The 24,874-nt window shown below is 41.4% G+C and overlaps 1 protein-coding gene across 3 annotated transcripts in view; it reads left to right on the forward strand.

Annotated features, from left to right (window-relative positions):
* Positions 1 to 24,874, forward strand: part of Tmeff2 (transmembrane protein with EGF like and two follistatin like domains 2) — a 265,542-nt gene that overhangs the window by 191,077 nt on the left and 49,591 nt on the right. For all 3 annotated transcript variants that reach the window (XM_057758744.1, XM_057758745.1, XM_057758742.1), the window contains exons 6-7: positions 1,383 to 1,531; positions 2,271 to 2,330. In XM_057758744.1, the coding sequence (XP_057614727.1) occupies positions 1,383 to 1,531; positions 2,271 to 2,330 (209 nt within the window). The remainder of the gene's footprint in view (positions 1 to 1,382; positions 1,532 to 2,270; positions 2,331 to 24,874) is intronic.

A 24,874-nucleotide genomic window follows, 5' to 3' on the forward strand; every position in this document is an offset into this window, starting at 1 on the left:
TCCAAGTTGCAGGATGTAGTATTAAAGGAGAAGGGCTAGGCTTCAGCATGTCACATCTGCGTGTGCGCGTCTCATATGTTACTAGCTTTCCGATTTCATGTCCTATCTAATATCTTGGCCCGCTACAAAGCTTGGATGAAGGAATGATTTGTTAATAGCCAGCCCGCAATAAATAGTTACTATTACCATGCGTGTGTACATACGTGTGTGTGTGCACATGTAATGTATTCAGAAGTAAAATTCTGATTCACAGCTTCAAGAAGAACATACAGAATAAAGAATACAAATATAAATCAATTTTAAGATTTTTATTCTATAAAAATAGTAGGTGTACACACACCAAAAATGCAATATGCTAAATTTTAGGTTTATTACTTTTTAATGCATATACGTGCTCTTCTGAATGGATGCATGTACAACTACATGTATGTATACAGTGCCTACCAAGGCCGGAAGAGGGGGTCGGGTCCCCCATCGCTGTAATTACTCATGTTTGGGAGTCACTGTGTGGGCACTGGGTCCCCTGCAAGAGCAGCAAGTGCTCTTAACCAAACTGCAATATCCCCCCCCAAAACAAAGTAGATCATAAAACAGAATTAACAGAACACCAAAAATGATTTTATAAAGTTTGTTTTACAATATTTGATTGCAGCTTAGGTGACCTAAATTTTCTTTAATTCACCAGATGTTTCCTTTAGCCTCTAAGGGAGAAAAAAAAAAGTGAAAGCCATGAGTGCAAACCAATTTGAAAGTGTCACTTCATTACGTAAAATAAGAGCTAAAAATAGAAGTTGTATACCTTGGAAAGGGATCTTGGGATGTGTTGAATGAAACCTGAGAATCCCATGCAATTCCATGTAAATACTGTTTATAGGGTGTGAGGCTTTCTGAGGGGCAATCTACACCTGCCTCTTCAATCTCAAAGGGTTTTCGTGGCTCTCCAAAAGGTTGAGGACCACTAAAGGTTCTCATTTACTGCATTTAATGCATATTCTCCTTTTTACAGAGAAATACCTCTACTGATGGCATTCCAAATAATGTGCTTGGTTACTTTCTGTTTTACTGGCCCTGGGGCATCCCCCCCACCCCACCCCGCACTCCCACCATTTAGCCAGTCCATGAAGAAGTACAGCAGTGTGTTCCCGCAACTTCCAAAGCAGTTCTGCTGCAGTATCCTATCTGAATTCTTTATGCACGTTTATTTTTGATTCACCGCTAGGTCCTCTGGATTATTTATTATTAGTTCGGTGTTAACATTTTCATCTCAGAAAACTGCCAGAACTTCTCTGCAAGAGGACGATTTGATTCTGTTGCATTTAGTCCAAGCTAGCACTTCTCCCATTTGTATTGATGTCCTACATCTTATCTCTCTCTTCCTTTAGGTGTGTATGCAACATTGACTGTTCTCAAACCAACTTCAACCCCCTCTGTGCTTCTGATGGGAAGTCTTATGATAATGCATGTCAAATCAAAGAAGCATCATGTCAGAAACAGGAGAAAATTGAAGTCATGTCTCTGGGTCGATGTCAAGGTACTGTTCGGAGCAAAATTTCATCTCAAAGAATGTTTTTAGTCTCTCTGCAGAAATGAAAAAGTGAAGATAGCTCCTTATTAAGCAGCTATTTCCTATCCGAAAGACAGTTCTGATTCACGATGGATCGCGTAGTCAGCTGTAGAATTTGTGTTGATTATAGGTGTTAGAGGGCCCATAAGAAAGAGTGCATGTCTTTTTCGGCATAATGCGACAGTACTGTCACAATGCCATGAGCAGGAGTCAGTATTCAGAAGATCACAGACATTCTCCTGGCAAAAGCTAACGAGAAAGTCTGGTCAAGAATTTAAGAATTGATTAGAAACATTGGAGTTAAAAGTGAATCACTCCTTTTATAGATTGATTCAGCAGAAATATATTAAGTACCTCCTTAAAAGCCGAATATAGTCGAATTTTCTGTTTTGTTATTCAGAGGAAATGGCTTAGGGAGCTTGGATTTGTTTTTCTTTTATTGAATGTATCTATCTCAGTTACAGTTCTGACCCAAACTTCAGAAAGCCAACTCTGTTCTGTTATTCTCACAAACATACGTGTGCACTGAAAGTCTGCCTCCATACAGAGTGCTCTAGAACATAACTGAGGTTCTGCTATTGCTGGTGGTGGCGAGGGAAACAACAGAGCTCACCCGCAATGAAGAGATGAAGATACTGTTGGAAACGTACATTTGATAGATACGTGGGAAATGGTTAACCGGCTCTTATTGTTAATTTCTTGATAGATAACACAACTACAACCACTAAATCTGAAGATGGGCATTATGCAAGAACAGATTATGCAGGTTCGTAAACTTTCCTCCTAGTAAAATGGGAACCTTTGTATGAGAGGCTTCCACTGTCTACCGTTTGTCGTAACCTGAGCTCCGTATCCCCTATCGTCTTCGTTCAGGCTTTAAACGGGCAGGAAAACTTTTCATTGACGCAAATAAGACGCACTTTTCTCTTGCCAGAGTTAAAGCAACTGTCAAAGATGTCAGTGAGATAGAGTTAAGTTGTTTTGACAGTGCAAATGGTACAAATGACAAAACATTGATCAAATTAATGGGCATCCCTGGAAATTAATGCGAGCTTTGGCAGTATATTGTAACAGAGGCAAAGACTCTTGTTTGAATTCTCTTAAAAGTCAACAGTCGAAAGCTTGCTGGTCTCTGAGAAGAAAGACACCGACAAGCCCTGACACAAGTCACTTCTGTCTACACGCAGAACTAAAATGGGTGTATAATTTATTTTTTTTAAAGTAACTAGCACGTTTCACTTATTTAGATTCCAGAATGCAGTTTCTCAGACCTGCAAAGTCATAATCAACTTTATGTGAAAACATAAATCTCATTCAGTAACTATGGAATTTATTTTGAGTAATAAAAATGCTACCTAATTTACTTCCCCTACAGTGAGAAATGACTGTTGGAGATATAATTGGCATTTTAGCAGATGCCTGTAATTTATGGGAATTTAACGGAAAATAATGAGAATAAAAGTTTTGAGCTTGGTAAAAGTATTCAAGGAATACTTGTTTGCTTGTTTGTTGGTTTATGCTGTTTTGAGGCAGAATCTCTCTATGTGGTTCTTGCTGTTCTGGAACTCACAGAGAACTGCCTGCTTCTGCCACCCGAGTGCTGGGATTAAAGGTGTGCACCACCGTGCCCAGTTTCAAGGGATTTTTTTATACAGAAGTTTTTGTTTAGCTACTGAACATTTGTCATCAGTGTTATAACTAATATTCAGACTAAAACAATTGCTTCTTGTCCTTCAAAATATGCACCAGCGTTCATCCTTCTATTTTTTTTTCATTTCATTTCATAATAATTAGCATTATAACATAAGCAAATACCTGGTGATAGTTTAATTACTTGCTCATATCAGAATGTAAACATAAGAGTTTCTTAACTTTTGCATATTTTACATTAATGTTTTCAACATCTAGAGAAGATTGCATATTCTAAAAGCCTGAGAAGATCACTTATGCAATGCATACATTGTTTCTATTATATATGTACATCATAACCATCCCCAAAGCACCACTAGGGATATTAATAGATGCTCGACGATAACTTATGCAATGGATACATTGTTTCTATTATATATGTACATCATAACCATCCCCAAAGCACCACTAGAGATATTAATAGACGCTCCTTGCAAAGAAGATACTAGTATTCAGTATGTTTAGGGAGTGTTATGATAAACAATTGACCTTCTCCCCGCACTCCTCTCTGCTCTTGCTTCCGTTATACAATCTTTATAAATATACATGTTTTATTTAAAATCATCTCTCAGAGAAGAGGTTCTGGGATTCGTTCCAGCCCTTTACAAATATCAAAACCTGAGGATACTGTAGTCACTTATATAAAGTGAAGGGAAGTTTTCATATTACCTATGCACATTTTTTCTATGTCTTAAAATAATCTCTAGATAATTTATAATACTTAATACAATGTAAAGTCTATGAAAACAGTGGTGATATTGCATTGCTTAAGGAATGATGTTTCTTTTTAAATTCTCTGTACATATTCTAGAAGACACAACTACCATACGTATATTTTTGGTCCACAGTTAGTTGAATCTGTGAATATAGAGGTCAGGCATGTGGAGGGCCATTTTATTTCACTTTTTAGTTGTAATTTCTAATGTGTGAAATTTCACAGAAATGCAGGTAATATGATACCACGAATCCTTGTGTAATTGCCTTTACCCACCAGTAACATCAAGTAGTGAGTACATCCCAGTTCTCATTCCCTCCTTCCATCATAGATGCAAGAAAATGCCAGAAATCACAACTTAATTCGTAATTTATCACGCATGTAAAAATTTCTTTTTTTTAAAAAAAATCACAGTACTACAGTCATCTTTTTAAATACGTATGATCTCTTATAGTATACAGCATTCATCAAAATTCTTGAAAAATAGCACATTTTGTAAAACATTTACCAGGACAAGTGTTCCCAAAAGTACACCATCCAGATATGCTGATCCATAGCCACTTATTAAAAGTAATAAAATCTGATAGTGAAAATCAGTATCTGAGAGTATATATGCTCTAAGACTTAAATAGATCCAAAAATGAATATTATACGTATTGAAAACAGCTATCTTATGATATTATCAGCGACTTGCCCTTGTAATAATTTTATACCACCTGGGAAAACTCGTTCATTTGAAAAAAAAAAAACTCTTCAAAAATGATGTCTCTTATGACTGTCTTCTTCTGTGAATCGTCCACCGTTGGATGGATGAGAAATCAAGTCTTTCCCTGAGGATTCTCATCCTCAGCAAGGGACCCTGAGGTTTGCCAGCATCCTGTGCAATGTCTCAAACTGTCCACGTCTGTACCAGCAAATGCCAGCACAGAGCTTGTCAGTCTTACCATCTCTTAGGTTGTGCATAGCAATTCAACTTCAAGGAAGGCAGAGGGTTGGATTTCTACCCCAAATATATATATATTTGACTTCAGCGCACCTATGATGTTACCGCTTTTAGTTCATTTTTGTTTTTTTGTTTTCAATAATATATTTTATCCTTCCTCTGCTTTGGAAGTGTTCATGCATTTGAACACTATGTTTTGAACCTACCATTCACCATTACCTGCCCTCCCCCCCGCCTCTCCCAGTAACCTCTGCCCCATCATCCTCCTGAGTTCACATCCTCCATTTGTTGTTCTTCTTCTTAATAACCCTTGAGTCCAGCTGTTGACGGTGGCTGAGGAAGGAAGAGGAGCTCTCCTTGGGGATAAGGCCTGGGTTTCCCATGCCCCGACAGTGGCCCCACACCTCAGTACATGTGGGTTGCACAAATTGTTTCCCTCTTAACGTCGTCTCTTCAATGGACACCGGAAGGAAAGAGGACATTTCCAAGCAGAAATGATCAGGTCAGACAGCGTGCTCCAGATTTTTCTAGTTTGACAACAGATCAACCTACTAAATCTCAAAGAAAATCTTGATAAAACGTGTAATGTTTGAGGGGCAGTGAGGTGGCTGATCAGGCAAAGGCCTTTGCTGCCTAGTCTAATGAGTGTGATCACCAGGACCCGTCAGGGGGAGGAGTGAACATAATCCTGGACATTCCCGTCTAACTCCAAACTGCACACACATATACAGACGCAGAAATACAGATGTGCACACAAAATAAAAATGCAAACATGTTAAAGGTTATGATTCAACATACATGCTTGTTCAAATCCAAATAAAAGATAGCAACAGAAACATTAATGGTAGCTGGTAATCCATAGTTAACTGAACCTAATACTGTAAACCCTTCTAGAACTTACTTCAGCTACATGTGATATTCATGCACGGTCTTCTTGAGATATAGTGCATTTGAAATTACTTCAATGAATGTGTTTCTCAACTTTCCCACACTTCCGGTAGGATTTTTGTTTTCCCAAGTTTTGGCACACAGGCTTTGGAAAACGTGAAAGACTCCAGTGGAGAATTGGTGTGTTATTGTCCTGGTGATTTCTATTTCACATGTTCTAAACTCTCCAGAGAGGGAAAACAGGAACTGAGTGACTCATATGCCTAGAAGTCTGTTCTGTGCTCAGAATTCATTTGATGTCATAGCAACTTCCCTTGTTAAACAAATGTCCATGGGCTCTCCCACCAGAAGGAAGCAGCAATTGTCACCCACTCATTTTTCCAGATGTGACATTAGTACTGTACCCCTCTCATTCTGAGCCCAATTTAAGAGCTGTTAATGCACGTCTGTTAACTACAGAAGTGGCTATTTCTTACAAGAAAGCCTAACGCTCAAAATAAATTTGTTAAACCTCCTCTGTAATAGCATCTAAAAGAAAGGCTTCTGCCAAGACCAATGGAAACTGAATACCATTTTGGATTTAAAACAAACAAAAAAGAATGAAAAGAATATTATCTAAAGCTAAGCTAGCATGTGCAGGAGGCTAAGATTGTGTCTACTGTGCACAGAGACATGAATTCATGCTCCTCAGAGGCACAAAAGCGTAGTCAGCACCAGAAAGCTGGCCACATTTCCAGTGTATTCCAGGCAGAATCTCTCTCTGTTTGGGTTGTCTGCGGTCACCTTCCTTTCTTCTCTCTTAAATGAGACCACATGCATTTCTGAGTCTTTGTATCTCTGTCTTCCAGGCCAAGTGGCAAGTCCCTGCCCTAGATATCATTCATACCTAGATATGATACATAGATAGATGGATAGACAGACAGACAGACAGATGGATATCATATCATTCTTCCCTATCAGCCCATGTCTTAAGCTTAGATTCAGATCTGTCTTTTCTCTGCAGAGTCAAAGACACACATTTTCTCTATCACAAGCCTAGGGCTTTCTGGCCTTCCCAGATGCTGATATCAAACTTCCCTTGTGAACTTTTAAGACGGTGCAATGTGTGTATGCGTGTATGGATATATATATCCTCACGGAGCTGTGCTCTGAAAGGGAAGTGAATTTTGAAAACTGTGCTCCTCCATGTCTGATGTATATCAATATCTGTGTCTCCTCATGGATTTCTCTCCAGCTAAGACTCTGGGAAAGCATCAGAAAACATGGCTACACATGTTTCCCAGTGTACTTAATTTTATAGCTTGTTAGATCTTCAAAGAGACATAAATTTCAACTACTTTACTTTTTATAATCAAGAAAATAAAATGTATTTTCTTTTATGGCATCCTATGCCAGTTTCCAAAAAGGATTTGCAGTGTTTTCATAATTAAACTACAGTCAATGAGAGTGTTTAAACAGAGATTGAAAACATAAAGAGCAGAACTGTTAGGGAAAAGAAATATACTCAAAACATGGCTACTATAGTTACAACACTTAGCCCTGAGCTTCCTTGCAACCTATACGAGAAAGGAATTATGATCAAGACTGTTTATTCCAGAAATGGTCCCGAAGTCCTTCTATGTAGCAATGCTGTCCAAGGCTCCACAAAGGCAACTCTTCTGTCTCAGTTCTGATAAGGGAACCTGGGTCTTCATTGTCTGATAAAAATAGATGGAAAATAATTCCAGAGGCCAAAGAGAAAGTGTACTTTGCTAAATTATATAGGAAGTATTTAGCACAGACCTTTTTAGAAACCATGACTAGAAAATAGAAATGTATAGAATCCTCAACAGCGATATTTATAAAATATCCCAAGAGGTTTTCTGCATGGCTGAGGGTTTTAAAATGACTTTTAATAAAATTCTAGGGCATTGTCTTAGTTAAGGTCTCTATTGCTGTGGAGAGACGCCATGACCGTGGCAACTCTTATAAGAAGAAGCATTTTGAGCTGACAGCTTACATTTGGGAGGTTCGGTCCATGACCACCATGGTGGGGAGCAAGGCAGTATGCAGGCAAACCTGATACCAGAGAAGGAGCTGCTACATGTTGAGAATCAGGTCACAGGAAGTAGACTGAGACACTGGGAGGTATCTTGAGCATATACAAAACCTCAAAGTCCACCTCCACAGTGACAACTTCCTTCAACGAGGCCACGCCTACTCCAACAAAACTACTCCTCTGAATAGTGCCACTCCCTCTTGGGGCCATTTTCTTTTAAACCACCACAGGCACCAAAAGCAAGCTATATATATATATCTCAGTCAGACGTGTCTGAGGCCGACCAAAGCAATGAGGTCCATTTATGTAGATTTCCAAATCTGGAAGGGCGAATATCACAGGAAAATGATGTGGGGGGGGGAGGACTCTAAGGAAACATGTCTAGCTTATTTATTGTGTGTGCAGTATACACAATATTTCTATAAAAGAGCAGGCAGAACCCATGCAGATAAAGAACATTTTCAGTGACAGCACACACGTGGCATACAGAGGGCCTTGGTTTTAATGTTGGTCAATGAGGGAAAAAAAAGTCCTACACTCCCTGTACCTTCAGAAGAACCAAGAACTCCCTCCCTCTGGGACTAGCACCAAGGAGGGTGTACCTATCTTCCCTGAATATTGCTTTGGGGCAGTTCACCATCTCTTGTTTTGGGGAGTCCTGAGTTTTAGAAACACTCACTTGAAATGTACTTATCCTTAAATAATAATTGAGATATTACACACACACACCTGAAATGCGGAAGAAAGAATCCAGACTTACGAACCATATCCTCTCCATCCTATTAATACCCTACCAACCCATTTTCCAAACAAAGGACAAACTGACGTCCTGAAAGACTGTCAACATAGCCTAAGCAAACTGTCAAAATAACTGCTTCTTTGTGGAAGCCGTGGCAGTTTACAAAGCCCTTCCCCACAAACCGCCTCCCTCTGCCTTCACGGCAAAACTGTGAGCGGACATTGGAGGCTTCTGACAGGCGAGAAATGAAAGTTCAGAGAGAATAAGTGTGAAGATTGCGTGGCAGAGCTGAGGTTCAAGACAGCACTGCTAATTGCGGAAGTCAGCAAGTGTGAACAGTGAGGGATCCCCGAAAAATTTAACTGTCTAATGCTCGGGTGCTTTAGAGTGGACTTAACCTTTTATGGGTTTCAGATTCAAAGCTGTCTTGTCCTGGTGTCTCTGCCGCTGTGAAATACTCTAACTGCTCTGTAATCTGTCTTATCCTCCTCTAAGTGCTATTTTGTTTGATTTTGAAAACTGCTCTGGAAGCCGAGGTGATAACTCAGTCAGTAGAGTGTTGGCTTGGCAAGTATGGGGACCTGCATTTGAGCCTCAGAAACCATGTAGACCAAAGATGTGTAGAAGTAATCCCGGTTCTGGGTGAGCATAAACAGAAGGGTCCCTGAGGCTTACTGACCAACCGATCAGCCTAGCATCCTTGGTGAGCCTAGAGAGAGACCCTCTCCAAAAAACATCCCATAGTGGGCAGCATCTGAGATCTCTGCATGCCTACACACACAGATGTGGAATGCGCATGCACATGCAAATATGCATACACATGCACACACACACACAAACACACCATACACCTCCTGTTGTTTCCTCCTTCTTCATACAGTAGAGAATCCACAGTTGTATTTGCTACCAATAAGCCTCACATTAATTATTAAAAAGAAAAACCCAGCTTCCCTGTGACGCTTTTTGTAGTTTACAAAGATTCAGTCACGTTACTCTGTTTTAAGGTCAACCCAATAAAACAAGGTTACAGATACTAGGAATCATGCCCACGAGGCTCAGATAAGCTGAATGGCTGGCCGGGGACTGGCCACAAATGCTTCAGTTTTGCCCACCTGCCTGTGCAAATGGGGCACTTGCGTGATTTGCTGAGTATTTGCCTTGATGGTTCCTCCATTCCAGGTACACAGGCATGAATATGAAATGGTTTCCTATCATATATATTTATCACGAATTAATTCAGTCATGTGGCAAAAATCTACATTTAAAATGGAAGCTCTCTGCATTTGCTCATGAACACAAGGAGCACTTCGCTGGAAAACATGTTCTATCTGGGCCAATAATTTGATCTATAAGAAATAAATAGCAGAAAAATGCAGACAGCAGCTTGTAGCGCAAATATTGATATCAGCAGTGAAACAAATGAAAATGTTTGCCTAGGCTATTATAATACCGCTATACTAGCTTAGTGTATTTAAGCTCAGGAAAGGTAGAAATAAAGATTTCTGAGGGGGAAAAGAATGTCTCTTTTTACGTATCCCCCCCGCCTGGGATGTAAATTAGGAGTCCTTCAAAAATCAGAAAGACTTCTGTGAACTCTAACGCACAATGTCCCCGCTTTCTCAAGTCTCTGTGCATCCACTGCTTTCTCCCTAAAATTCTCGAGCAGCTCACCTGTACTCTTCTGTTACGTTCATGGTTATAGATAAACACCGAAGTGGTATTTGCAATACAGATGAAGGCACGGGCGAAAAGTTGCCTTGGGCTTTAGGAGACACTCTGAGAAACTATGTTTATGCCCCAGTTCGTAAATGCCTTCTGCATCATTTATGTGCACTTTCTCCTGGTTGAAATGCTCCTTTCTGAGACAGCGTTCCACCTGGAGGTGTTACTTATCCATCTGCCTCTCTCGTCCATAAATGTAGGACAGCCGCTTTGCTGGTGTTCACTGCAGCATCAGGGAGCATCGAATTTACGCATGGGTCATTGCTGTGTCCGGGTGTTTAACCTGGAGCTGGTCCTGTGACTTTCTGAACCTGTTTCTCGGTCTGTGCAACAGAAATGGTACACCTTACTCCAAACCCTTGAATCTTTGTATTAGAAGCCATCATGCAAGCTACTAGCAAGAATCTACCGAGATAGCTGGCTGGATTTTGTTTTGATCTAAAAATGAATGTGGATTTATTTTTATGGGAAGAGACTTATTCTATGGAGTAGTGTTGTAAGGAGGGTGCTGGTTGGTTCCTGGCTGCTCAGCCCCGAAATAAGCACACAGAAACTGTATTAATTAAATCACTGCTTGGCCAATCACTTAAACTAGCTAGCTCTGGCATCTATAATTAACCCATCTCCATTATTTTATATTTTACCACAAGGTTGTGGCCTACCGGCAAGGGTTCAACACATCTGCCTCTGCTGGAGGCTCCATGGCTTCCCCCCTATCTCGGCCTTCTTTCTCCCAGCGTTCAGTTTAGTTTCTCCCCCCCTGCCTAGCTCTGTTCTACCTTATCAGGCCAAGCTAGTTTCTTTATTAACTAATGCTATTCACAGCATACAGAGGGGAATCCCACATCAGAGTATGACTGGTGTTATATGTGCTCATTAAAATATGAAATTTTAATGCAATTTTACTGTTAATGAACTCAAGCCCAGTAAGCATAACCATTCCTTCAAGTCATTCAATAGCTATTGCAAAAGTCTTTGGACAACTTTTCAACTAACAAATATTAAAGTCATGTTTATCGATCACTGATTTCTATGCTGTTAACATAATAATATATCTAAATTTTTATAAGTTAATTTTTCTGGTTTTCCTAAAACCAACAGCATTTTACAGATAATATACTTTAATAACTTAATATGATCACATGACCCTTATGACCTAAGATTAATAACAATTTTGTACAATTGTATACTCATATGACAGTATTGAAAATGGTGATATCCATCTGACCATGAAAATTAGTCATTTATAACCCAAGGTATGTGTTTAAAAGACCCACACATTAATTATTTTTAAAAGTCACAAGGAATGGGTAGCCAAGCAAAAACAACAAAAGCTTAGAAATGAGGAACATATGTCTGCTGATGCAAAAGATATGTTCACAAAGATATGTCAGTGCTCTCAAGTGATGATGAACACATGCACACACACCCTAAGAAGCAGAAACGAATGCTTTCAACAAGATCATAGAGAAAAGATAGGTCTCATTAGCACTGGCAACAAAGCAGAAAGACACCTTTGAACTCAAATGCCCTCACACTGTTAGTGAAAATGCCACAGGGCTCCACCCAAATTTACCTTTATCATCTCCACCCCTGCCATGTCATTTATATTGCTATGAAGAACAGTATCAGTACATATTGAATGCATGAACCTGGGACAGTAAGCATATCCTAATATCTTGGAAAAAAATAATTTTTTTTTCCATAAAAATGCTGAGAGTGCCCCCAGTGAGTTGAAAAGGCCCCCAACGTGGGCATGCACCCTAACCAGTACACTAGAAATACATTTTTTGTATCTTGGTGATACGACCATATGCAAACATAATCACCTCGAAGCATTTTTAAATACATGCAAAACTAAATCTTGCATGGAAATCGCATTTCCAATTACTGTTTCGTGAGGGTAGTTTGTTCCCACTTCTTGTTCACATAAAACAAAACAAAACCAAAAACCAAAATCACACTTCGTTTGGACTCAAATATGGTCAAGAGGGGTCCGGTTTAGGAGCCAGACGTCAGGCATAGCAAGTGTGTGGAAATCAGCACTGAACTGAGAAAAGGAATGGCATGGTGACCCCGACTTGTAGCGAGGGCTAAAGAGGCTAGAACATCTCCGAGTCTTGCAGAGCAGGGCTGGACAGATGCAGAGCTCAGCTCTGGATGAGTTTGGGGAAGCAGATGCAGGGACCAGAATCGCAGTCTCAGGAAAGACAGAACTAAGACTCTAAGATGCACGTTGAGTCTCTGGGAGACTGGTAACTGGGGCAGGAGAATGCCCACATGTATGAGAGGTAGGCGGGGCTCTCAGACTGGCAGATTCAGAAATCTAAACCCTGAATTCACCAAGGATAAACTTCCCTTTTCTGGAGAATTCACACTAGCCAAACTTAACATCTGCACACTGGTTTGCAGTCACTCAGAGGGCTTCTCTGGGCTAAATAATTATTTGGATGATGGGAAGGTCCCAGTAGTCGTGAGATGACTCAGTGAGTCTGAGTGCACGCTCCACACGGGTCTACTCAGTGAGTCTGAGTGCACACTCCACACGGGTCTACTCAGTGAGTCTGAGTGCACACTCCACACGGGTCTACTCAGTGAGTCCGAGTGCACGCTCCACACGGGTCTACTCAGTGGGTCCGAGTGCACACTCCACACGGGTCTACTCAGTGAGTCCGAGTGCACACACTCCACACGGGTCTACTCAGTGAGTCCGAGTGCACGCTCCACACGGGTCTACTCAGTGGGTCCGAGTGCACGCTCCACACGGGTCTACTCAGTGAGTCCGAGTGCACGCTCCACACGGGTCTACTCAGTGAGTCCGAGTGCACGCTCCACACCGGTCTACTCAGTGAGTCTGAGTGCACACTCCACACGGGTCTACTCAGTGAGTCCGAGTGCACGCTCCTCCACATTGGTGTGCATGTTCCTTTGTTATTGGTTTCTCCTTTTTAGTGAAATATGCCAATGGAAAAAATGAGAACAACCAACAAGTAGACTACAGAAACTTATTAACGAGTTGTATAGAGTTTCCCATAGTTGCCAAGGCAACCTATCAACAAAGGTAGAAAACCACTAACTCCCACCTACGTATTGGCAAGGCCTGACAGTATTCTGCTCTTTCGAAGCTGCGTTTTCTCCATCTTTGCCTGTCCCTCAGCTACTCTCTCTCTCTCTCTCTCTCTCTCTCTCTCTCCATGAATTGATAAATGCCAGGGAAACCGCTAATTATAACATTATCCTAAGAAACTATTATCTCCGTCTCAATCATAGCTATCATCATTGTTATACTCATCAGTAAAGATACCACTGAAACCAAATCACTTAACTCATTCCGAGGCAAGCTACAAATTGTATGTGCTGTCTGTTGCTTAGGACTCTCCAAGAGACTATTCTCCGATGATGTGGATAATCATATTTATTCCTTAATTTCATCTGAATTTTAGAGCAAATTAGTTGCAGATCACATCTTAGAAGGGAAAGAGCTTGGCAGAGCAGTATAGAAACCTTTGACTTAGTTTCAAAAATGCCGGTAGCGCTGAGCCTTCAAAACTGCCTAATGGGGTTAGGAATTATGAGAATATTCACATCCCATGGGGCCTGGAAATCAAATGGTATTGAGTAGTCCACACCAGGTACTCTTGTTTACCAGGAGACACAATCAGCCAGCAAGGGTCATTGGTTTATCAAGGTTATTTCTCGCTCCCTACTTCAAATCCATATACATGTTTTTAAAATAATAGTCAAGAGGTACTAGAAATGCTAAAGTTTCATGGGGTGGGGGGAACGGACCTGTGCCTTCCAAGTCTTATGAGAATGAAAAAGTTTAGTCTTCTTAGAGGGAAAATTGGGCTTCGGGCCATGGCGTTACTGAGAGGCCTCCTCTGTCTAACTGGATCTCTTATCTATTCAGAGTTTCCAGCTAGTGTTCTCATAACTCAGGGCTCTGTTTTGCTCCTGTTCGAAGCTATGTCATATTTTTGTTCACATTAGATGTTTTCTACAAATTTATACTAAATTGCTGAACCAAATACTGCCTGTTTGAAAGGGTTTTTTTTGTTTTGTTTTGTTTTGTTTTGTTTTGTTTTTAATGATATTCTTTGAGGAGGCAGTAGCAGCTTCTTTCAAAGCCTCCTTTTATTTTCTGGGTCTGAGTTTTTCTAACAGTTGGTTCACAGAAAGAGATTTAAAACCTGCTACCTGAATCCTATTGAGTCATTCCACAGAAATCCTTAAAAACCTGGAAATGTTTGTGTTGCTCGTGGATCAGAGTGTCTGACTGTCTTAGAGCACAAACTTTCATGAAAACTCCTGAGCCTCCAGAGGGGAGACCTAAAAGATCTCTCAGACATGGCTGGGGCTGGTTACTGCTCTGCTGACTCCTCAAGTAAGGGCAGGAATACGCAATTCTCCTCGGTGGTTCCCAGGTGCAGATCCTTCGTGGAATTAGGAGCAAACCCTACTGCATCTGTATCTTGTCGTACCTAGTGAAATAAAGTTATCGGTTTTGCAGCAAGGACAATGAAGGTATTTGTTTAAAAAGACACCGTGAAAAACTAGCAAAGGCAACGGGAAATGATAAATGAGCAAGTCCCTGCTGCAGTAATTACTTTAGCAGAGCAACAAATGAGTAAGTTTCTCGGGAACGATATTTTCTGTCAGAGAATATACCTCTGCCTGCTCTTCAGCGTGTGCTCCGTGGTGCTCGTTACTGGAGGAAAATCTCTTAAGAAGGAAGAGCTGGTAAATAAGTTGCCTGAGAAATTTGCTTTCTGAAATGTTTAACACTGTTCTTTGATAGAAGAGATTATCTTCTGAAATTTTGAGTTTTGTCGTATCGCTTTTGCTGCCCTTCATTAAGAGTTCTTTGTAACCCAGGAGGCATCCAAAGTTGGGCCTGGAACTGAGTCCTTAGAGGGCTAGCCTATTTCCCTTCCTGTTGCTAAGAGACAGTACTCTGACCAAAGCAACTTCAGGGAAGAAGGCTTTGCTTGACCTCACAGTTCAAACAGCCTGTCAAGATGGGAAGCCAGGGCAGCGGGAGCCTAAGGCAATGGTCTGCCTCCACGGGAAACCAAGAAGAATGAACATTGCCCAGTTTGTTCCCTCTGCTACACAGTACAGGATCCCCTCAGGAAATGGTCTCATTAACAATTCGATGGATTCTCCAATTGTAGTTAAGCCAGAACCACTCAAAAGTCGCAGTTCCCAGATAACTCTAAATTCTGCTCAATTGACAATTAAACTAAGGTTACCCCTAGCTAGTGTGAAGCCCTGAATTCAACATCCAGTGCCACAGAAACCAGTAACGGCAGTTCCCACATATCGTCCCAGCATCCAGAAGCAGACAGAAGACATTCAAGGTCATCCTCAGCTGCACAGACTGTTTGAAGCTAGCCTAGATTATATGAGACCCCTTTCCAAAAATGATTAAGTCGTTCAAAAGAAAACTGAAGCAAGTCTTTCTGGCACAGACTGGTAAATAAAAACTGATCCCAACGTGGTGGCACATACCTTTAATTCCAGTATTCCGAAGGCAGAGGCAGGAGAATCTCTCTGAGTTCGAGGCTAGCCTGATCTACAGTCAGAACAGCCAAGGCTGTTACACAGAGAAAAACTGTCTCAACAAACCAAGACAAATAAATAAATAAAATCTGTTCTTGGAATGTTTTCCTCTGCCAGTTATGGTGGTATATGCAAGTAGGATTTGCTCAGGAAGGTGGAGGCAGGGGGATCATGAGTTTGAGGTTATCCTGGGAATGGTATTCTCTATGTAACTTGCTGGTGTCTGCTGAGACATTTTTTTTTCTTAAGCATTAAACTCAATAAGTTAACTCTTTTGATAAACTCAACTTATCAAAAGACCTAAATCTGAGACTCATGTTTTCAGTTTAAAATGGCACAAAATCTAGGGATGCCTTTGGAACATCTCGGAAATGGGCATTGTGTAATCTCTGCCCTCTCATATGATTTATACTTGACGCACTTGTGCAACGAGAATGCCTCTGTGGGCATAACTGACGTTTGGATGTGCAGTTTGGACGTGCATGCTGCTGATGCTAGACCGGCATCAGAATTTAGATTAGTTTCCTGATCGAGGTAATGATCTGGATGATTCTATATCGTTCTAAAAATATTCCTCCTGAAGATTTTTAGATTGTTGATTGCCATTTCTGTGTAGTAGGATAATATTTGGGTATTATAAAAATTTGGTGTTGTTGAATCTGTTAGTTATCAGTGTTTCTTTGTTGAATGTTATGTCTGAATTTATACTCTGGGAGATAATTCTACTTCCTACTCATTGGCCTAAGTTCATTCAAACTTCATCTTCCAAGGGCGTGAGAGTTGTTTGGGGCAAAATGCTTGTCTTGTGGTGAAGACATGGAAGAAGAGATCACTTATAATCAGTGTGCATGGACTGTTTCACAAGTTAAATAAAATTTTGTGAGCAGAAATCAGTATTACATAACCAATGACAAAATATATTGTAGACTAGACTCTTAGTATAATAGTATGCCAATTCAAGCTCTAAACTAAAGATGTATTATAAGGGCATATTCCAGATAAGACAGAACTCTTCATTCTCACATTTCAAAATACTAAGTTTTATTGGAAGATTGTTCACAATTAAGACAAACACATAAACGTTTCATAACAGAAGGATTAAGTTCAAAGCTTGTTCCCTTCTCTTAGTGTCTTCCTCTTCTATTGCTGTGTTAAGGCGCCAGGATCACAGGGATTCATAGAAGAAGTGGTTTATTTGGAACTTACAGTTCACAGGGTGAGTCCACGAGCATCATGATGGGAGGCGCAACAGCTGGAAGGCTGGCATGGCAGTGGGGCAGTAGCTGAGAGCTTACATCCACAGATACAACCACAAGACAGACAGACATGTCTATGGCTGACATGGGCTTTTGGAACCTCAAACCATGCCCCCAGTGATAACATCTGCTCTAAGAAAGCCATACCTCCTAATGCTTCCCAACCAGCTATGCCAACTCGGGAACAAGCATTTAAATACATGAACCTCTGGGGGTCATTCCAATTGAAGCTACCACTCTTGATAATCAAGCAATTCCGCCTAATCACTAATGTTTACAAACATTACTCTTCCCCTTTCCCATCATATAAGTAAGGCTTTATCTTATTTTTAAATTTCTTTAGAGAAATCAGTCTCATAAGTTTTCTTGATCACCTAACCCATAGTTAATAATCCATGATTATAAAATGAATATATTTTTATTTAAATTATTGTCCATGGACAACTTATATCCAAAGGTACCTTTGTTCATTTAAAAGTTGAACATACACACACACACACTGGTAGCTTACTTCCGTAGCTTTACCTACCATAATATTCTCAGTAGATGGGCTGGCTACCCAGGGTTTAGCAAAATACATCTACAGACTATTATTAGACTCTGGATTTAATTTTGAGCCCTGAAATAGCATAGTCCGTTCTCTGCTGCGTGTGACATTTTAAAAACCTGAGCAAACAGTATTATTCTTGGGGAAGAAAAGCTCCTTCTCACTAGATTCAGCATTTAGAAACAATATTGAATTGATTTGAATCAGAAGATTGTCTCTGAAACCTGAAATGAATATAAACATTAGGCAGATGATCTCACTTCTTCCTTCCTGCCTGAGTCCTGCTTTGTTTCTTATGAGTGGTTCTTAATATTCATCCGAAGCCCGCTTGTGTGCAGAGGCATCTCAAAACCACAGTGCACTCTGGCTTTTCTCAGAGCCCAAGCAGGCTGTACTCCATAAATCAGACTGTACAACCCTTGAGCCCTGGGGTGGAACCCCGTTATTGTGAAGCCTGATCTAACCAGCCTACTAGGCACCGCTGCGTCGAGGTCAGGCATGATTTTTTTAACTGCTGTTTCTACACCCAGCAAACAAACATGGTACTTTAGATGAATAAAGCCCTCCTGTCTTACCCTTCAGGCGGGATTCTTGAGTTCCTTGGAACGACAAAGGTTCCCATCCCTTTTTGCCCGAGGTGGCAAACATAAAAGACTGAGATGCATCATTAATCATGCAGACTGTCTGCTGCGACGCTGCCAAGAAAATGATCATCCTCGGACCGCCCATCAATATTCCCGACACCTGTCTGCAAAGGCAGGTCATGCATATCCATCTGCCTTTGGAGAAGTGTCAATGCGCAAACATCCCTCCACTATTTTTAGGGTCATGTTAGCAATATTCATCACCTCGCTGTCAGCTCCTCCAATTTGTCATGTTGTGCGGAGCTACCAGTGTCTGTCCCTGGCCATCTCCCCTCTGCATGGTGGTGTGCAGAGCATAAGAGGTTCAGAAATTGTCAGAGGCGTGCAAGACAGTAGATCCCAGCTACAGGCCAGAGTTCCCACCAAGACGATGCTATGGCTACTCACCTTTGAGAAGAAACACAGACACTAGAGGTCCCTGTGTTTGGCCCCATCAACGTTTATCTGTTTTCTAGTCAGTGGATTGTATTTTTAATGGGTTTTATTATACAACTCACAGCATTTTTTGATCTTGCAAATGATTCTGGGAGGTTAAACTCACACCTTAGAAATGAAACAACCCTTCAGAAATCAAGAGGTCAAAGGAAGCTGTTGTGATCAGAGCTGTCAGTTCTGAATACCAGAAACACGCTATACATAAATTAGAAATGATGCAGAAAAGGCTGTGGAGGAATCGGATGCAGCGCCAGGAGCTCTGAGGTTTGTCTTGGCTGTCACCCAGCCCACAGCCACAACCCCTGAAGCGGCTCAGCCTGAGTCTGATACCCACAATCTCTGAGCAGTCAAGGCATGCCACCACCACGGGTGGGAAAATTCCAGAACCAGGGCTTCACCCATCCCTACATGCTGCCCTTCAGCTGTGCCCAGAGAGACCGTGGTAGGTCTTGCCTGGGATGTTTAGCTCCATGCGTCTTTGTTTTCTTACCTTCAAAATGTAGCTGTCAGATGAGTTCTAGTGCTTGTTTCTGGAGACCCTATCTCCCTATTTTTCTGTGTATTAGTGGCAGAGAAAGCCCCAGAATGAAATCTTTGCTAACTGTGACCTTCTCTGGGATGCGCATGAAGATAGTAGAATCCTGAAGATGACCGGAAAGGCCCTGTTGCTGTCCTGAGTTCACCAAAATGATAAGTTTTGAGCTAAAAGAGTACCAGTTATTTTCAACCATTACTGAGCGATGCGAGTTTAATCATGATGCCCCTGAAGTAAGCTGCCTGGTTTGTAGCTGTTAATGTCTAGGACTGCAAAGCAACAGCTAGAACAAAAAACAAAAACAAAACCCACAAATTTCCTCATAGGGAGAATTAATCCTTTAAAGGAATTGAGATTTTTGATAGCTATTTGTGTTCATGAAAACTTAAAGAATCCTTTAGGCCAGTATCAGCAATTGAACCCAGGCCCATATGCGAGTACGGCTTAGCCACACCTCTGGCCCCTCAAGATTATTAAGGATTGATCAGTTTGTCATTGAGGCTAATAGTGTTTACTTTGGTTTTATATAAATAAGAACGCCCAAGGACAGGTGACACGCAAGCCTCTTGTTATTTTTAAATTAGAATCTCATGTCACTCTACTAAACATTCATATACTAAATCACGATGATTTTGACGGCTTCTATGACAAATAGAAAATTGATCGTTAAAGAAATAGAATAACAGGAATTCGTATTTACCCGGCATTTACTTTGCATCAAGATGTGTAGACAGGGCATGCTGCCTTGCCCCTTCTGAATCTATCTTGAGAGTTCATAAACCATTAGGAATAAGGGAAGGCAGCACAGACAGACACAGCTGAGCAGGGAGTACCTGTGGAGTAGTGTGACTAACAATAAGAAAAGCCAAAAGGTTGCCAGTTTAGTTTTTTTTCAGTATCAGATTTACCTGGCAGAGAAGAAAACAGAGCCCTGTAAGGTGAGGACAGGGTAAAGGTTGGCACAGGGCCTGAGTAAGGAAGTTTCCATGAACTAGAAGGTTCTAGGGCTGGCACCGGGCTTGTTGCTGCCAAAATAGGGCATGGAGAAGAGAGAGAAGTGGAGTTGAGGGGAATGATGGTTTATGGACCAGCCAGGCTTTTTTCCTTCTTTGTAATAAATGTGTAAATGTATCCTTTGGCAGGAGGATAAAGATTGAGGTCTTTTTTTAAAGTAAAATCATAGAAAGAAAAAGGATTAAACAGCGTAGGAAAGAGGAAAGAACAGAAGAGCAAAGAAAAGAACAGACAGCAAGCCAGATTAGGGAAGCCCTGTAGGAATAATGAAGAATGGGTATTATTTATGGCAGAGAGGAAGAATATGTCTTAGAGGGCATAGGATGTATAGGTTTACCAGTTTCGCTGTCTGGCTATGAATGCCAAGAGAGGTCAAGAAAAACACGTGACTCTGGTTTGGTTGCCTGACTGATTAACATAGAGCAAACCACATGAGGAAGAGTCCATGTGTGGGCAAAATAAGGAACGCTTTTGATGACTTTCCGTGGACACCCCAACATAGGGATCAACCTGAGGGTCTTCCAGGAGGGCAAAATGAAAATAATGACGCTCAAGGGGATGCTAACACTGGACGCTCAAGGGGATGCTAACACTGGACGCTCAAGGAGATGCTAACACTGGACGCTCAAGGGGATGCTAACACTGGACGCTCAAGGAGATGCTAACACTGGACGCTCAAGGGGATGCTAACACTGGAGGGGCCCTGGGGTTGAGAGAGAAGAAAAAGCCAAGGTGGCCAAGAATCAAAAACTAGGGGCAGACGGGCAGTACAAAGGAGTCCTGGAAAATGACAGCAACAGGACCCTCAGAAGTCCCTGCCCTTGGCTTCCCTGTGTCCTGCTTCATGCTTCTGTCCCTAGGGTCAAATACAGAATCATTTCATTCTAAGAGTTGTGCCTAAACATGCCCCTTTTGATCCCAGTCTCACTTTTCTGTAGTTATGCCTACAGCTTCCTGTTCTCCCGGCTGTTATCTGTGAGCAGAGTGGGGTTCCACTCTTATTACCAATGCAGTGCCTAGAACAGTGCCTGGCATGTGCTCAACACTCTACAGGTGTTTGATCAGGCCAGTGCTCGGCGACTTTTTGTGCAAAACTACACAAGCAGAGGCTTATAGGTGTGTGTGTGTGTGTTTGTGTGTTTGTGTGTGTATCATAGATTATAGGTACATTTTCACTCCTAAAGTAGTCCTGATGGGTTCCAGTCTGGGAGTTTAATATTTCACCTCTACCGGACATTTAAAGAACCCTTTAAGGACGAGCTTTTATAGGAAATTTCATTCCAAACATTGCTTTGGAAGTAATAGGAAAGACTGTTTACCGAAAGGGGAAGAAAGAGACCTTCATATGCAAATGGCTGGCATTTGGAAATGTCATATAGCTACATCTACATATAAATAAGCTGCTCTCTGAATTCCAGGGAAGGGAGGCTTTGTATAGCATTGGCCAATTTCGATATCAAAGTGAAGTGAAGGAACAGAGAGTCACGACGGGGAAGGGTGAGTCTCCGCTGCCTCCTAAGAGCCGTGAGCTCCAGGTCAAAGAACAACTGGCTAAAATCCAAGCCAGAGTGAAATCAAATCCCGCACTGCTTGAAGGATAATGGAGATAAGCCAGCTAGAAGAAAAGGGACTCCTGGATCAGATTTTGACAACTCCCTCTCCTGCCCTTGCTTCCTTCTAAATACTGACATGGAAACCAAGCCCTCTGAGAGTTTTACATAATCTCTAGGCCGGTATTTTTTTTTCTTTGTGTGAAATTCTAAAGGTTGGGCCAGCCAAACCAATGACATAGTTTTTAACCTCTCTCCAATTTCTTATTTGTTCCATTTCCTTAAGAGAATATGGTTCTCCCAGATTACAGAGGAGACACAAGGGGGGGGGGGGGATTAATAAATTAATTTGCATACTTTGTACTGGCCATTTTGCGGAATCCCCTTGGGACTTGCATTTCCTTAGCAGCAAGAACTCAGACAGTGCCGGTACCACAGTTTGAGTCTAGGTTACTAAGGTAAATCTAACAAAGCCTGCCCTAGCTCCAGGTGCTGGGAGAATAAGCTTCAGAATGGCAGCTGAAGGAAAATGCTTGAATTTTAAGAAAGAACTCTTATTTCTTCAGTTAGCTTAAGACAGACATAGGGAAGAAATCAATCCAGTTGTCAAAGAGAACCAGCCAATGAAGATTGTCTTAGGGATGGACAAGTGCGATTGCTACCTTTTTAGGAACTACGGGAGAATGTTTGGCAACTCATGAGTGTTACTCTTTAAAATGCCCTTTCATTTGAAAGACTTACAATCACCATGGAAATATTTAAAACTTAGAACCAGAAAGTTGAAGAACCTTATCCACGCCCACCATCTGCTGTGGGAGAAACTGAGAATACATGTGAACAGTGTGCTCTCCAGCCAGAGAGCAGTCTGGTCAGCCGCTAGGCCTCCTGCCCGCCCCTGGACAGAAAGAAGAGGAAAGGGAAAGATACTCATTGGATACATCTGAAAATACCCAGTCCCTTGTGGCAGATATTAAAGGAACTAAAGCAAGTCCCTAATGAGGATTAAAAATACCATATCAAAGAACATCTTTCAAAAAACTAAAAAAGGAACGAGAAGTAGGGAAAATTTTGTTGACTTTTTTGCTAAAATGTGCTGACATGTGGGGATATTTATGTTTTTCTGAACATCTGGTGCATATTACTGTGTTTTTATTCACACGCCTCTATAATTAATGAAAAAGGAAAGTGGGATAATTAGGACACACTGCCACAATAAATGGATGTCATGCATGCCTTTTCCCCCTGCATGGGATCTCAGCGTCCCATCAAACACAAAACAGTTATCTCTAAGTAGAGGAGTCTAGATATTATCTTATTATAACAAAAGTCTTTCCGTCAGACTAGACCACATGAGTGAGCAGCACTCGCCTCTAAGAACCTAGACCACATTTCAAGTCATGATTTGTCATTATTAACAGTGATCTACATTATACTTTTAATATTGGCTTAAGCTTGAAGCACAACCTAAACTTGATATATGCTTGCTTTGCCAGGATGGAATTCCATTTCTTTAATAAGACTTTATGGGCCCGAGATTATTTTATTAGGAAGAGAGGCACCATGACTTTTGGCTCCTTGGTAGCCTGTCAAATTGAAGTTGTCTCTACTGACTGTAAACTTGGCTTGACCTTCAGATCCTATTAAGGATGGCCTCAGCTGCTTGTGGCTGCTCCAAACACCACTACTGAGCATAGCTGAGTCCCCTCTGTCCAGGGCGGGAGCCAGCAACGACACACAGTCCCAGAGTGGCTAAGCCTCGGACACATGGGGCAGTAAACTGCAGGCTGTCCATAGTAATTGCCACACTGTGTCCCGCTCTGTAGCAGGGCACTGTGATGTCCCTTACTGCCTGGTACTCCTGCCCACACACCCTGCCCTGGTCACCTTCACTGTATAGTTAGTCACCGGAAGCCACGCTGAATCTGACTTTGGGTCGATTTCCTCGTTTGCCAAATTCTTGTTCCTGGTTCCTGTGTCAGCTGAAACGTCTCTGCTCTGGGAATGACAGCGTTTAGAGCAGACCAACTTGCTGAGTTCCTTATGATCTGCGTGTGCCATTAAGATGCCTTCCTTTGAAAAATCTCATTCATTTAAAACGGCAATAAGGTGCTGAGTGCCGGACAGGGCTACAAATTTTACAAACATGAATTATAGGTGATCACTTGCCTGGAGTCACAAAGCTGCGTGAACAGGGGAGTGAAGAAGAAACAAAGACTAAAGTCCAAACCTTAAGGTCCTTACTTTCCAGGAAGGTAGTTCTGTTTCCAGGTTAGGATAAAGTGTTTCATTTCAGCTTTTCTTATATGTGTACCATATTTTTTTTCATACATTCTCTTCATCAACTGTCTTCCCCCATTCCTTCTGCTCTCTCTGTCTGGTTCCTCCCTTTGTGCTTCCATATAACACGTACTCACCTCCCCCCAACTAAAATCTCTTCCTCCCCTCTCATGATTCTCATTTCTGGTTTCTTCCCGAGTCCCCCCCATCATAAACTCATATCTATACAAACATACAGATTAATGGATATTTAAATCTGGGCTCCATGGATAAGAGAAATCATGTTTATTTAATTAAATTTATTACACGTCCCACAATGGTTTCTAGTTCCATTCATGTTCGTGAGCATGTCGGTTGTCGTCATGATTGCATGAAATTCCAGTGTGTCTATCGACCGCTTCATCCATTGAGAAACATCTGGGCTGATATTGAGAATCTCCCAATTGGTTCTACTTCTTACCAACCTTCAACTGAACTCTTTTCTCTTCACCTCCGGAGGCCTTGGAGTCTCAGCAAGAGTCTGTCTGTGACCAACATGGGCTTCCTGTCTCCATTCTAGAGATGACGAAGCAGCTGCAGAAGCATTTATGAATTTCCTCGTGCCCTACTAGTAAGCAGGGACGCTGGCTTCCAGACTCAGACAATGGCATGGTGACCCCATTCACATGAAAATGAGATCACTCTCAGGGTTGCAGAAATTCGCTGTCTTTTAACATACCATCTGACTCCCAGAACATATTGATTGTATATTGAGAA

Source organism: Chionomys nivalis, chromosome 26 (assembly GCF_950005125.1).
Source record: "Chionomys nivalis chromosome 26, mChiNiv1.1, whole genome shotgun sequence".
NCBI lineage: Eukaryota > Metazoa > Chordata > Mammalia > Rodentia > Cricetidae > Chionomys > Chionomys nivalis.